This window comes from Triticum urartu, chromosome 2, assembly GCF_003073215.2.
Source record: "Triticum urartu cultivar G1812 chromosome 2, Tu2.1, whole genome shotgun sequence".
Classification (NCBI taxonomy): domain Eukaryota; kingdom Viridiplantae; phylum Streptophyta; class Magnoliopsida; order Poales; family Poaceae; genus Triticum; species Triticum urartu.
Window position 1 is genome coordinate 542764135 of NC_053023.1, and position 12646 is coordinate 542776780.

The window sequence follows — 12646 nt, forward strand, 5'->3', positions numbered from 1 at the left end:
CGCTGAGGACACTTCCCTCCGGGAGTGGGAAATCAAAGTCATCGACATCACCAACAACCCTCTCATTGTGGGAGGATCAATCTTCATTGACATCTTCACCAGCAGTATATCATCTCAAACCCTAATTCATCTCTTGTATTCTATCTTTGTCCCAAAACCTAATATTGGTACATGTGCGTTGATAGTAGTGTTGATTACATCTTGTAGTTGATGCTCGTTGGTTTATTTGGTGGAAGATTATATGTATAGATCCTTGATGATATTCAATACCCCTTTGATCTTGAGCATGAATATCATTTGTGAGTAGTTACTTTTATTCTTGAGGACATCGCAGAAGTCTTGGTATAAGTAATCATGTGAATTTGGCATTCGTTCGATATTTTGATGATATGTATGTTGTTGCTTCCTTTAGTGGTGTCATGTGAACGTCGACTACATGACACTTTACCATACTTGGGCCTAAGGGAAGGCTTTGTGGACTAATAAGTAGATGATGGGTTGCTAGAGTGACAGAAGCTTAAACCCCAGTTTATGGGTTATTCCATAAGGGGCTAATTTGGATCCATAAGTTTCATGCTATGGTTAGATTTATCTTAATTCTTCTTTTGTAGTTGCAGATGCTTGTGAGAGGGGGTAATCATAAGTGGGAGGCTTCTTCAAGTAAGAACAACACCCAAGCACTGGTCCACCCACATATCAAATTATCAAAGTAGCGAACGCGGATCAAACAAACATGGTGAAAGTAACTTGACGACAATTCACATGTGTCCTCGAGAAATCTTTGCTTGTTATAAGAGAATGTCCTGGCTGGTCCTTTGCTATAAAAAGGATTGGGCTACCTTGTTGCACCTTGGTTACCATTGCCACTTGTTGCTCATTACAAATTGCCTTGTTATCAAACTCCCTGCTACCTATAATTTCAATGTTTGCAGAGATTACCTTGCTGAAAACCGCTTGTCATATTCTTCTGCTCTTCGTTGGGTTAGACACTCTTACTTATTGAAAGGACTATGATTGATCCCCTATCCTTGTAGTGAGGTATTTGTGCCTTCTACGCTACTACTAGTAACTCATCATCATCATAGTAACAACTCATCATCATCATAGTCTTATAAGAACTCACCATCATAATAACAAGTCCTCCTCCTCATCATCATCTATGAGTCATGCATACAAAATCATCATTCTAACACATTCTAGCACATAACTCATCATCATCAGAATAAAAACTCCTCAGCATCATCATAGTCATAACCAACACTAATTGTTCTTAGCACATGATGAGTTCTACCATGGACCTACTCCTCTCTCTTAGGTAAAATAGCATAAAACGGGTAAACCGGTTCATCTTCAAAATGGAAAATGGAGATCCACCTCTCTACAACTTGTGGCTTGTGCACATTCATGTTGTCTCCAATTGTTTGCGTGCGCGCATTCATTACTTTGCTCCATTCTTTGATATTGGACCTATCATCATTTATAGAAATAGAGTACGCACTGTTCTAAGCCATCAGTGGAGTTGGTCGTGAGCTAATCACATGCATACGACCTTCGGTAAATGATGACCCACAAGTATAGGGGGTCAATTCTAATCCTTTCAATAAGTAAGAGTACCGAACCCAACGAGGAGCAGAAGGAAATGACAAGCGGTTTTCAGCACGGTATTGTCTGCAAGTACTGAAATTATCGGTAACAGATAGTTTGATAACAAGATAATTTGTAGAGAGCAATAAGTACTAATGGTAACTAAGGTGCAGCAAGGTATCCCAGTCCTTTTTGTAGCAAAGGACATGCCGGAATGGTCTCTTATAGTAAGTAAAGCGTTCTTGAGGACGCACGGGAATTTCATCTAGTCACTTTCATCATGTTTGTTTGATTCGCATTCATTACTTTGATTATTTGATATGTGGGTGAAAAGGTGCTTGGGTGCTGTTTTGACTTGAACAAGCCTCCCACATATGATTACCCGCACTAGAAAGCATCCGCAACTACGAAAGAAGAATTAAGTTAAATCTAACCATAGCATGAAACATATGGATCCAAATCAGCCCCTTACGGAATAGCGCATAAACTAGAATTTAAGCTTCTATCTCTCTAGTAACCCATCATCCAATAACTACTCCACAATGCTTTCCCTTAGGCCCAAAGATGGTCAAGTGTCATGTAGTAGACGTTCACATAACACCACTAAGGGAAACAACAACATACATATCATCAAATACGAAACAAATACCAAATTCACATGATTACTTATGACAAGACTTCTGCCATGTCCTCAATAAAAAATGTAACTACTCACAAAACATATTCATGTTCAAGATTAGAGGGGTATTGAATAGCATAATGGATCTGAACATATGATCTTCCACCAAATAAACCAACAAGCATCAACTACGAGACGTAATCAACACTACTAGCAACCCACAGCTACCAATCTAAGGTTTTGAGACAAAGATTGAATACAAGAGAGGAACTAGGGTTTGACTTGAGATGGTGCTGGTGAAGATGTTGATGAAGATTGGTCCTCCCACGATGAAAGGATCGTTGGTGATGACGATGGCTTTGATTTCCCCCTCCCGGTGGGAAGTTTCTCCGGTGGAATCTCTCCGCCGGAGAGCAAAAATGCTCTTACCTAGGTTCCATCTAGAGACGGCGGCGCTTCATCCCGAAACACTTCTTATGATTTTTTTTCTAGGGAAAATGGCACTATATAGGAGAAGATGGGCCCCGGAGGCCTGCTGTGACACCCGGATAATCAAGCGACAGTGAACCTCTGCTAATGATGACATGTCACCTCGGTTACTTTTCATAAACTCGCATCGGTTTGGAAATCAAGTTCAAATTTTAAAAGAAAGTCAAACAAATAAAGTTTTCAAATGTCAAAACAAAAATGTTCGTTGGGTTGCAAATATTCACTAGCTAATTATCATGTGGCAACCAACATCATTTGGCTCTCCCTTTAATCCCTAGGAAAATATAAGCGGCACAGGAGCATATTAATTGACCTATTCAATTTCTAAAAATTCTTGAACAACTCCGTTGGCTATAAAAACTTTTTTATGCAACACCAGAATGTTGTTCTTGAATTGTGTGCCAGATTTCATGATTGACTAAATTCACTTTGTCACTCAATTTAATACGAAGCAGTAGCTAACTTAAATACATAAAAGAAAATTTAGAAAATACCCCGCCTCATTACTGTGCGTCTGGGCCCTAGTGGCCACAGAGCACTTTCGGCCCAACCCACACCCCACTTGCCCCCATCTCCAGCTACAGAGGCAGGGGTGGGTGTGGCGCTCATCCACCGGAGCCATTGCCGGCGACGCGCACGCGCCAGCCATCCGTCGTCTCCCTCGTGCTATAAGGCCAGCTCTCGAACCCTAGCATCTCCACTCAGCCCTCTCCACTCTCGCTCGCTTTCCTCTAGTTTTGGTGCCCATACTGCTACCGCTGCCGCCTCCATGACCATTGCAGTCTCGCAGACACCGGCCACCGCTTGCTGCACCATTATGTCCAGAAGCCCCACCGGCTTCATCTACATCTCCAGCGCCACTGGATTGAGGCTGAGGGACACCAGCGACGCCATCCACGTCGATCCCCTTCGACCGATGCCGCTACTTCCTCTTCGTCCACGACCTCGAGTTCGAAGTCTCTACATCACTTGGATCGGGCGGCTTCATCGACTACGGACACCGCTGCCTCCGCCATGGATCCGCGCCACCGCATCGTCCCGGCCCTCCCCGAGCTCGCCCGACGCTCTCTGTGAGCTCCTTGTCGGTCCCTCCTCCTTCCCCTTTTGATTTATCACCATATGCCGCACCCGTCGCGCCCAAGCTCCCGGCGAGCTCGTGGTCGACACACCCGTGTGACCCGCCATGGCTGGCCATGCCTTTCCCTGGCTTCGCTCGCGTTCACCCCTCCTCTTCCCGCGCTTGCCTTCGCTTTGGCCGCGACCTGTGTTTGCGCGCGCTCCTGCGTAGCCCTGCCGCCCGCTGCCCTTGCTGCTGTTGCGCTCGCCTACTGCTACCGCCTGCACACAGCTCGCCTCGCCCACGCACACAGCTCCCCACCACCTGGTCCGGTCATGCTCCCAGCCATTCAGCCCTTCGCCGCGTGCGCCCACAGGCGCCTTCCCGCACTCGCGCCTGCCGTTGCTGGCGCCGCCCGTTGCAGCCAGCCGCCGCGCCGGCCTCCCCAGCCAGTGCTGCCCTGCGCCGCTCCACCCCCGCGTGGCCTCGCCCGCTGGCCGCCCGCGCCCCGCCACCCGCAGGCCCTACTACCTTCATCGTGGCCGGCGCTCTCCCCTGTTCGCCGCCCGGTTGGGTTCGCCCACGCCCAGGCACCCGCACCTATATGCCCCTGCCCGCCCCGATATGGCCTCCTGGGCCGATGACACGGGGCCCCACGCTCCCTTTTCTATAAAAAAAGAAAGATTAAAAAATAGTAAAAAATAATGAAATTATAAAAAATAGTTAATCAATTAATTAATATTGTTAATTAACCTAATTAACTAATTAGAGAATTAAACTATTACTTAGGTACCAGTCTATGATAGTAGGACCCACCTGTCAGTTTGACTGGTCAACGGGTCAAAGCTGACTGCTGACATCACTCCGGCCTCATGCTGACATGATTATTCTTTTTCTGTGTAATTTAATAATTAATAATAATTCCAGAATATTGTTAAATCTTTGAACATTAATATAAAACAATCCGTAGCTCGGATGAAAAAGTTTTATACATGAAAGTTGCTCAGAATTTCGAGACGAATCCGGATATGTCATTTGTTTCTCTGCCACACATCCCTAGAATAGCGAACATGCAACCATCCCCCTCTGGTTCGTCTGTCCGAAAATGCCAAACTTCGGGAAAACTTTCCCGGATGTTTTCCCCATTCTCCGGTATCGTGTAGCCCTGCGTTAGAACACCCCTAGCACTGCTTTTTGCCTTGTCATGCTTAGTATTGCACTTGGTTGCTCTGTATTTACTGTTTCTTCCCCCTCGTCTCTCGGTAGACCTCGGGATTGACGCTGCCGCCAAGTACGACTACGCCCTGACGATCAGTACTTTTCAGCAGAGCCCCCCCTTGATCATCCCGATATTGCCCATTCCATTATCTCATGCTTGCATTAGATTTTGCTACTATTATTGTTTGCTCCTATTTTGATGCATAGCCTTCTTTTGTAACCTGCTCATTGTACCTTACCTGCTTATCCTAAGCAACTTAGTATAGGTTAGTTAGTGATCCATCAGTGACCCCCACCTTGTCCTTGTTGCCCCTGCTTCATCATCGACGACTCGATCAACGTAATCGATGACTAGAGCCCGATAGCTCACACCACATCAAGACCCTTTTGTTGCTCGACTCTGCAGAGCTACTATTGAGTGTCGAGGGTGATACCTCATAACGCACTCCTGGTGATGACTCTGTAGTGTACCTATTCGGCCATGGTCATCAAGGGTGATTCCTCCTTTACCACTCCCGATACGACTCTATCGTGCAACCCCTCAAGTGTGAACCTCGAGGGTGGTTCCTCTCATGTTCACCTTGACGATTACAGCTAGTGGAATCCACCGAGGGTGATTCCTCGGGTTTTCCTCCTTGATGTTTTAGACACACGGTTATCTTGACTTTACTTGAGACCTTTGTGAAAGTCGGGCAGGCCCAGAGAGCACCTGCAAGATAATTACATGGCATGACCGAGCATTCTGGGCCCTTGCCGTAAGTCCACGAGACGGGGCGACAGGGTCACATCGATTGTGAGTATCCGCTCATCTCCGCAAGCTAATAATACACTATGGTTTGGGTATTTGTTCTGAGTTGGCCTTTGGCCTTTACGCAATAACCACCACGCGAGAATAGTTATGGGCCTCGACGACGTCGTATCAGCCGAAGCTTTGTCAGATGTCCAGTTCAGCATTGTGGCACGGCTGCGCCGGCACCATCCTGTTGTGGTGGAGCCTGGATCCGCCCTGCTCGCAAAGACCCAGAGTGCAACGGGCGATGGGCCCAGACCCCGGAGTGCTTAGGATGTAGACCGGCGGGGACCTCTCTACTGAGCCTAGGTAGGGCTATGATATGTTGATCTTCTGAGGTTGGGCATTGATCCAGAAAAGTGTGTTCGGCCAAATTAATCAAGTGTGTTGGAAAACGTGGTGCACCCCTGCAGGGAAGATTATCTATTAATAGCCGTGTCCATGGTAACGGACGTTCAGACTTATATCATAATCTTTTACAACTAGAAATGGATACTAGAGATATGTGGCCCCAGGATTGCTTTCTCGCAGGGAGTCAAGGAAGGTGCTTTGGGCATTAATGTTACAACATGCTTGTTAATTATAAACCGCTATTCTTTACTCTTCTACATGCTGCAAGATGCTCGGAGCTGCTTGAAGATGCTAGTCTTTGATAGGCTAGTCCTTCCCTCTATTCTGGCATTCTGCAGTTCAGTCCACAGATACAACCCTTCCATTTGATATCAATGCATACTTAGTTTAGATCTGATGCTTGCGAGTAATTTGGACGAGTACTCATGGTTGCTTTGCTCCCCCTTTTCCCCCTCCTTTCTTCTTTCCGGATGTTGCAACCAGTTGGTGGATCCCAGGAGACAGATGCCACCGTCGACGGATACTACTACATGGAGGCCGCCAACGACCAGGAGTAGTTAGGAGGTCCCAGGCAGGATGCCTTGCCTCTTCAATCGTTGTTGTTTTGTGCTGGCCTTCTTAAGGAAGACTTGTTTAACTTATGTTTGTGCTCAGATTTTGTTGCTTCCGCTAACTCTTGTGTAACGAGCTTGTATTCGAGCCCTCGAGGCCCCTAGCTTGTAATATAAAGCTTGTATTATTTCATTTGTGTCTAGAGTTGTGTTGTGATATCTTCCCATGAGTCCCTAATCTTGATCGTACATGTTTGCGTGTATGATTAATGTACGGTCGATTCGAGGGAGAAGATGTCGGGGCGCACCTTGACGTCGGGCACACGGGGGATGGGGACGCCCCTGTTGCTGATCCTCCACCCCGTCGTCCTGGCGCGCATGTCCTAAGGAACCGGGATGTTGGCCTCGAACAGGAGGTATGCCTCCTACTCCTGGAGCGAGCAGCGACCGAAGCCGTTGGCCTCCGCGGCGTCGCCGGGGAAGCGTTCGACCATGGAGAGGGAAAGGGAAGGGGAGGAAAGGGGAGAGCGGCAGAGCTCGGTGGCGGACGGGAGGGACGGCGACTGGTTTGGGCTCGGTGGCTTGGCTTGGTGTGGCCAGCGGCGAGGGGGGCCTCTGTCTTTATAGCCCCACGCCATGTGAACACGTGGCGGAAGGGGAGGCGTCGCCGCGCCCGCCCGCCCGTGACGCGCTGCCCGTGAGGAATCAATGGCAAGGCTGACCGGTGGCAGCCTTGCCATTGATTCCCCGCGGGAAACTGAGGCGTTCTGGGGAAGATGAGGCGCGTACCGTTGACTCAGCAGGCCCGCCACCCTTTCGCGCCAAAACCGCTCGCCCCGGCGCCCCCGAGCGCCCCCCCCCCAGCGCGCCGGTTTCGGCCTAGGGCCGCCGATGCCAATTTCAGCCCAAGCCGGCGAAAAACGGGCTCCTGGGGGGTGACTGTGCCGATTTTTGGGCGCCGGCGAGGAAAAAATGCCCGGGGAGGGCCTGTTGGGTGCGCGGCTCGAGTTGCTCTTAGTTTAGATCTGATGCTTGTGAGTACTTTGGATGAGTACTCACGGTTGCTTTGCTCCCCCATTCCCCCTTCTTTCTTCTTTCCGGTTGTTGCAACCAGTTGGTGGATCCCAGGAGCCAAATGCCACCATCGACGGATACTACAACATGGAGGCCGCCGACGACCAGGAGTAGTTAGGAGGTCCCAGGCAGGAGGCCTTGCCTCTTCGATCGTTGTTGTTTTGTGCTGGCCTTCTTAAGGCAGACTTGTTTAACTTATGTCCGTGCTCAGATTTTGTTGCTTCCGCTAACTCTTGTGTAACGAGCTTGTATTCGAGCCCTCGAGGACCCTGGCTTGTAATATAAAGCTTGTATTATTTCATTTGTTTCTATAGTTGTGTTGTGGTATCTTCCCGTGAGTCGCTAATCTTGATCGTACACCTTTGTGTGTATGATTAGTGTACGGTCGAATCGGCAGCGGCACACTTGCCAGGGGCACCACAAGCTCAGGGTGCATGCCCCCCGGGCTTGTGGCTGCGAAGTGGGTCCACCTCTGGTATTTCTTTCACCAATAATTTTAATATACTCCAAAATAATTCTCCGTCAATTTTTAGCTTATTTGGAGATGTTTAGAAAAATGCCTTCGATATAGCCCTTTCCGGTCCAGAATTCCAGTTGCCGGCATTCTCCCTCTTCATGTGAAACTTGCAAAATAAGAGAGAAAATACATAAGAATTGTATCATAAAGTGAAATAACAGTCCATAATGCAATAAATATCAACATAAAAACATGATGCAAAATGGACGTATCAACCCCCCAAGCGTAGACCTCGCTTGTCCTCAAGCGACAACCTCAATCGATAATCATGATCACATGCTTAGAGAGAGAGAGGTGCCGATAAAAATAAAATACAAACATGGTAGCATCATGGTCATTATCATAACAACAATATATCATCATAAAACTCCTGATGCTAGAGTAACAATTCATTCACAATCTAAAGTATAGAACATAAACTTTATTGGAAACTAACAAACTGTGTTCTTAGTCATTAAAACAATCACAATCCATCATATTTTCAGAAAGAGTCCATGTCAGAGTTGTGGCTTTTGAGGCACAGAGGCGGCAGCTTCCTGGTGGCATTCGACAGATGGCAACCTCGTTTCGCGGCGACGGCAATAGTAATCCCGGTGTATGTGGCAGTACCTGGGTTGCCATGGTGGGTGGCATCCGCTAGCAGCATGTGGATCTAGTATGTATTTTCATGGGTCTGCAATGAGCGCACACAATGGTGGTAGGTGGATCAAGGATGGCACTACTACAGGATGCTGCTAACGCGACACTACGATCAGAGACCCTTTGACAAAATGGTGTGTGATGCATTAATCGGAAATGGTGATGTAAAAAACCGTCAAAAAGGTGCAAAACATTTGCAATGAATGATTCATCAAACACGGTTCAGATTTTAGTTACGCATGTGATGCGGGGCATACGGTTCAGTTCAATTAACTATTTGCGATGAGGAAGAAGAACGGAAACAGGCAGCCAGATGAAGGCGTGTGTGATATATGGCATACAGTTCACTCGGATTAAGTGTTTATGATCAGGCATAACAATAGAAACAGGTAGCCAGATGACGGTGTGTGCGATTGAGGGCATACACTTTAGAAGGATTAACTGTTTGTGATTAGGCAACACAATAGAAACGGTCGGCCAGATCAAAGTGTCTGCATTGATGGCATACACTTCACACATATGAACTGTTTGCGATTAGCCACAACAAATAGAAACAGTTAGACAGATCAACGTGTGTGCACTAGACGGGCACACATTCTAATTAAATGAAGCATGTGTGATGGTAATAGCGAGCACGCACGGTTGTTGGAACAAGACGTGTGCTGACATTGCCTATCCCGGTGCACCCTATGGTGCAAACACTACGTACGCAGTCGAGAAAGCGTGCCCACATTACGACGTCCGGGAATAGTGTTGCACTTATAAATTATAGAACTATTAATAAATTTTGAGCCTGCATCCCGTCACATTCCAAATTACTACCATGCTATATTTAATTGCAAACATGTTTACACCGATCAAAACCTAAATGGTTTCCCACTTAGGAGCGTATTAGTACTCGGTTATAAATACTGCTACTCCAAGATGACTGCACATTCCTCCACAACTCCTCATCCACAAAAACAAACAAGTCATTCATCAACATTCCCTTGCGTCTACCATGGCCAGCATGAGTTCTAAGTCGAGAGATTACCACTAGGGAGAGGCAAGGATGGATTCGGAAGCACGAGAGATGTCCCGCCTCGCCGCGAAAGCAGCCGACATGTCCCACCGTGTGGCCGTAGCAGCACAGAGGTCCCACCGCGCCACTGAAGCAGCACGAAGGTCCCGCCACACCGTTGATGGAGCAGACTGGTCTGGCCGCACCACGGAAGCAGCAGAGATGTCCCATCGCGCCACGAATGCAGCAGATATGTCCTCCCACACCGCGGCGGCCCAGGAAAATATCTCGCGGGCACGCGCGGACTCTTCCAGGCACGAAATTGTCCATAGCCAGATATATCAGATCTCCGGCTGGGCGAGGTTGTAGGACAACATGAACGCCTCATTTGAATAGGCTATCAGCGTCATCCAGGAACTAAGTGACGGCAATCTGAAGCTCCGGGCCAAGCGCGACCTGCTAAGGACGAAGATCGTCGAAAGTGCGGTGCAGCAGGAGGAGACCACAGCCTTGTTGAAGAGGACCGGCGTCATCGTCAAGAAACTTATGGACGAGAATGACATGCTCCGCATCGAGAATGACATGCTCCGTGGATGCTCTCAAGCATCGTCTTGAGGACACGAAAGAGTTCAACGTTGCTCGCCATGGAGACTAGTTCTCGCGGCCTGCAGCAACGCATCAAGAAAGTAGAGTTCAGCAGGCCAGATCGTTGTCTTACTTGTTCTTTTGCCCTTGTGTATTTCGGGCGTCGCCGCATGTGGCTTTTTTAATTATCTTCCTAAATATGTAAGACAATTATTATCCACTGTAATCATCCTTATATTCATCAGTATTGCTATAAGTCATAGTCAATGGTATATAGGTCTGTCGGATCTTACATCAACATCCGTGCAAAACTTTCTTTTCAGATTTTCTTTTTTCTCTCTTAAATCTCAGTCGAGTGAGACATAGCCACGCCAGGAAACAGGGGATCGGGCACCATTAATGGAGACGTTGGGAGGGAGGTGGGCGACGAGTAGAGGTCAAAGGGATCTCCTCCCGATGAGCATGCGCAGGGGTCTGATCGCACGCCTCCCGTACTCAAATAGCTACCCCGCACAACACCTCCTAGCCAATAAAAAAGGGGATGTGTGGCGGCACGTAAATGGTAAGTAGAACGCCCACGGTTTCAATAATACTTGTGTTTCCGATTTGTAACATGACAGAACTTGTTCCAAAATGACTCTGTTGATTGTTAATGTGTGCGCCTTCGCAAATCGGACAAAAACTTTACCACAGCATGTTGGTGCTATGTCATGACACCATGCCAAGTTTCATGATTTTCAGTCGAGTTTTGGATTTACGGGAATTTTAAAATCATGTTTCTCGATGTTTCTGAGCCGAGCCAAGACGCTCAAATGTTTCAATTCCATTCCCACTTCTTCCATGGGACCTAGAAATTCGCCCAAGTACACAAATGATTTTCCAACTAACTTTGAATTATGTGCATTAAATGCCTGGAAAATCAATTAATGTATAAAAGGCCAAATGAACCTGGAATAATTTCAAAATTTAGCACAAAACTCCTATTTGGTCTAAGCTGCCTGTCTAAAAAAATCAAGGCGGGAGAAGGTAGTGTATGTCGTTTCGCACACGAAGGTGACAAGTTCCCTCTCAGAACCATGAGCCTTCTTGAGGGAAGCTCCGACTTGCAAGAAGCTTATACCAAAGTTTGTCCCAATTCAGCCAAAAAATTTACCACATCATGCTGGTGCCATGTCATGACACAACGCCAAGTTTCATGATTTTCAAGCGTGTTTTCAATTTATAGGAATTAAAAAACCAAGTTTCTCAATATTTTCGGTCGGGCCACGATGCCCAGATGTCTGAATTCCATTCCCATTTCTTTCATGGGACCTACAAATTCACCCAAGGACAGACATGTGATTTTTCAACCAACATTGGTGCACTGGAGCATGTGCTTGTAGTTCAAATTTGAATTATGCACATTAAATGCCCAGAAATTCAATTAATGTATAAAAAAGGCAAAATGAAACCGAAATAATTCCAAAATTTAGCACGAAACTCCTATTTGGTCTAAGCTGCCTGTGTAAAAAAAATCAAGGCAGGAGAAGGCAGTGTATGTCGTTTCGCACACGGAGGTGACACATTCCCTCTCGGAACCACGAGCCTTCTTGAGGGAAGCTCCGGTTTGTAAGAAGCTTATACCAAACCTTGTCCCAATTCGGCAAAAAAATTACCCCAGCATGTTGGTGCCATGTTATGACACCAAGCCAAGTTTCATGATTTCATGCGTGTTTTCAATTTACAGGAATTAAAAACCAAGTTTCTCAATATTTCCGGCCGGGCCATGACGCCCAGATGTTTGAATTCCATTCCCATTTCTTGCATGGGACCTACAAATTCACCCAAGGACACACATGTGATTTTTCAACCAACTTTGGTGCACTAGAGCATGTGCTTGTAGTACAAACTGAATTATGCACATTAAATGCCCAGAAATTCAATTAATGTATAAAAAAGGCCAAACGAGCACGAAACTCCTATTTGGTCTAAGCTGCCTGTTTGAAAAAATTAAGGCAGGAGAAGGCAGTGTATGTCGTTTCGCACACGGAGGTGACACGTTCCTTCTCTGAACCACGAGCCTTCTTGAGAGAAACTCCGGTTTGCAATAAGCTTATACCAGAGCTTGTCCCAATTCGGCCAAAAAATTTACCACAACATGTTGGTGCCATGTCATGACACCATGCCAAGTTT

The 12646-nt window shown here is 46.9% G+C and overlaps 1 protein-coding gene across 1 annotated transcript; it reads left to right on the forward strand.

Moving 5' to 3' along the window:
- The first annotated feature begins 3176 nt into the window (after positions 1 to 3176).
- Positions 3177 to 6809, forward strand: LOC125533603. Its single transcript, XM_048696987.1, has 2 exons — positions 3177 to 3762; positions 6592 to 6809. The coding sequence occupies exons 1-2, from the start codon at positions 3462 to 3464 to the stop codon at positions 6663 to 6665; spliced, it is 375 nt and encodes a 124-aa protein (XP_048552944.1). The 5' UTR covers positions 3177 to 3461; the 3' UTR covers positions 6666 to 6809.
- Positions 6810 to 12646: the final 5837 nt, after the last annotated feature.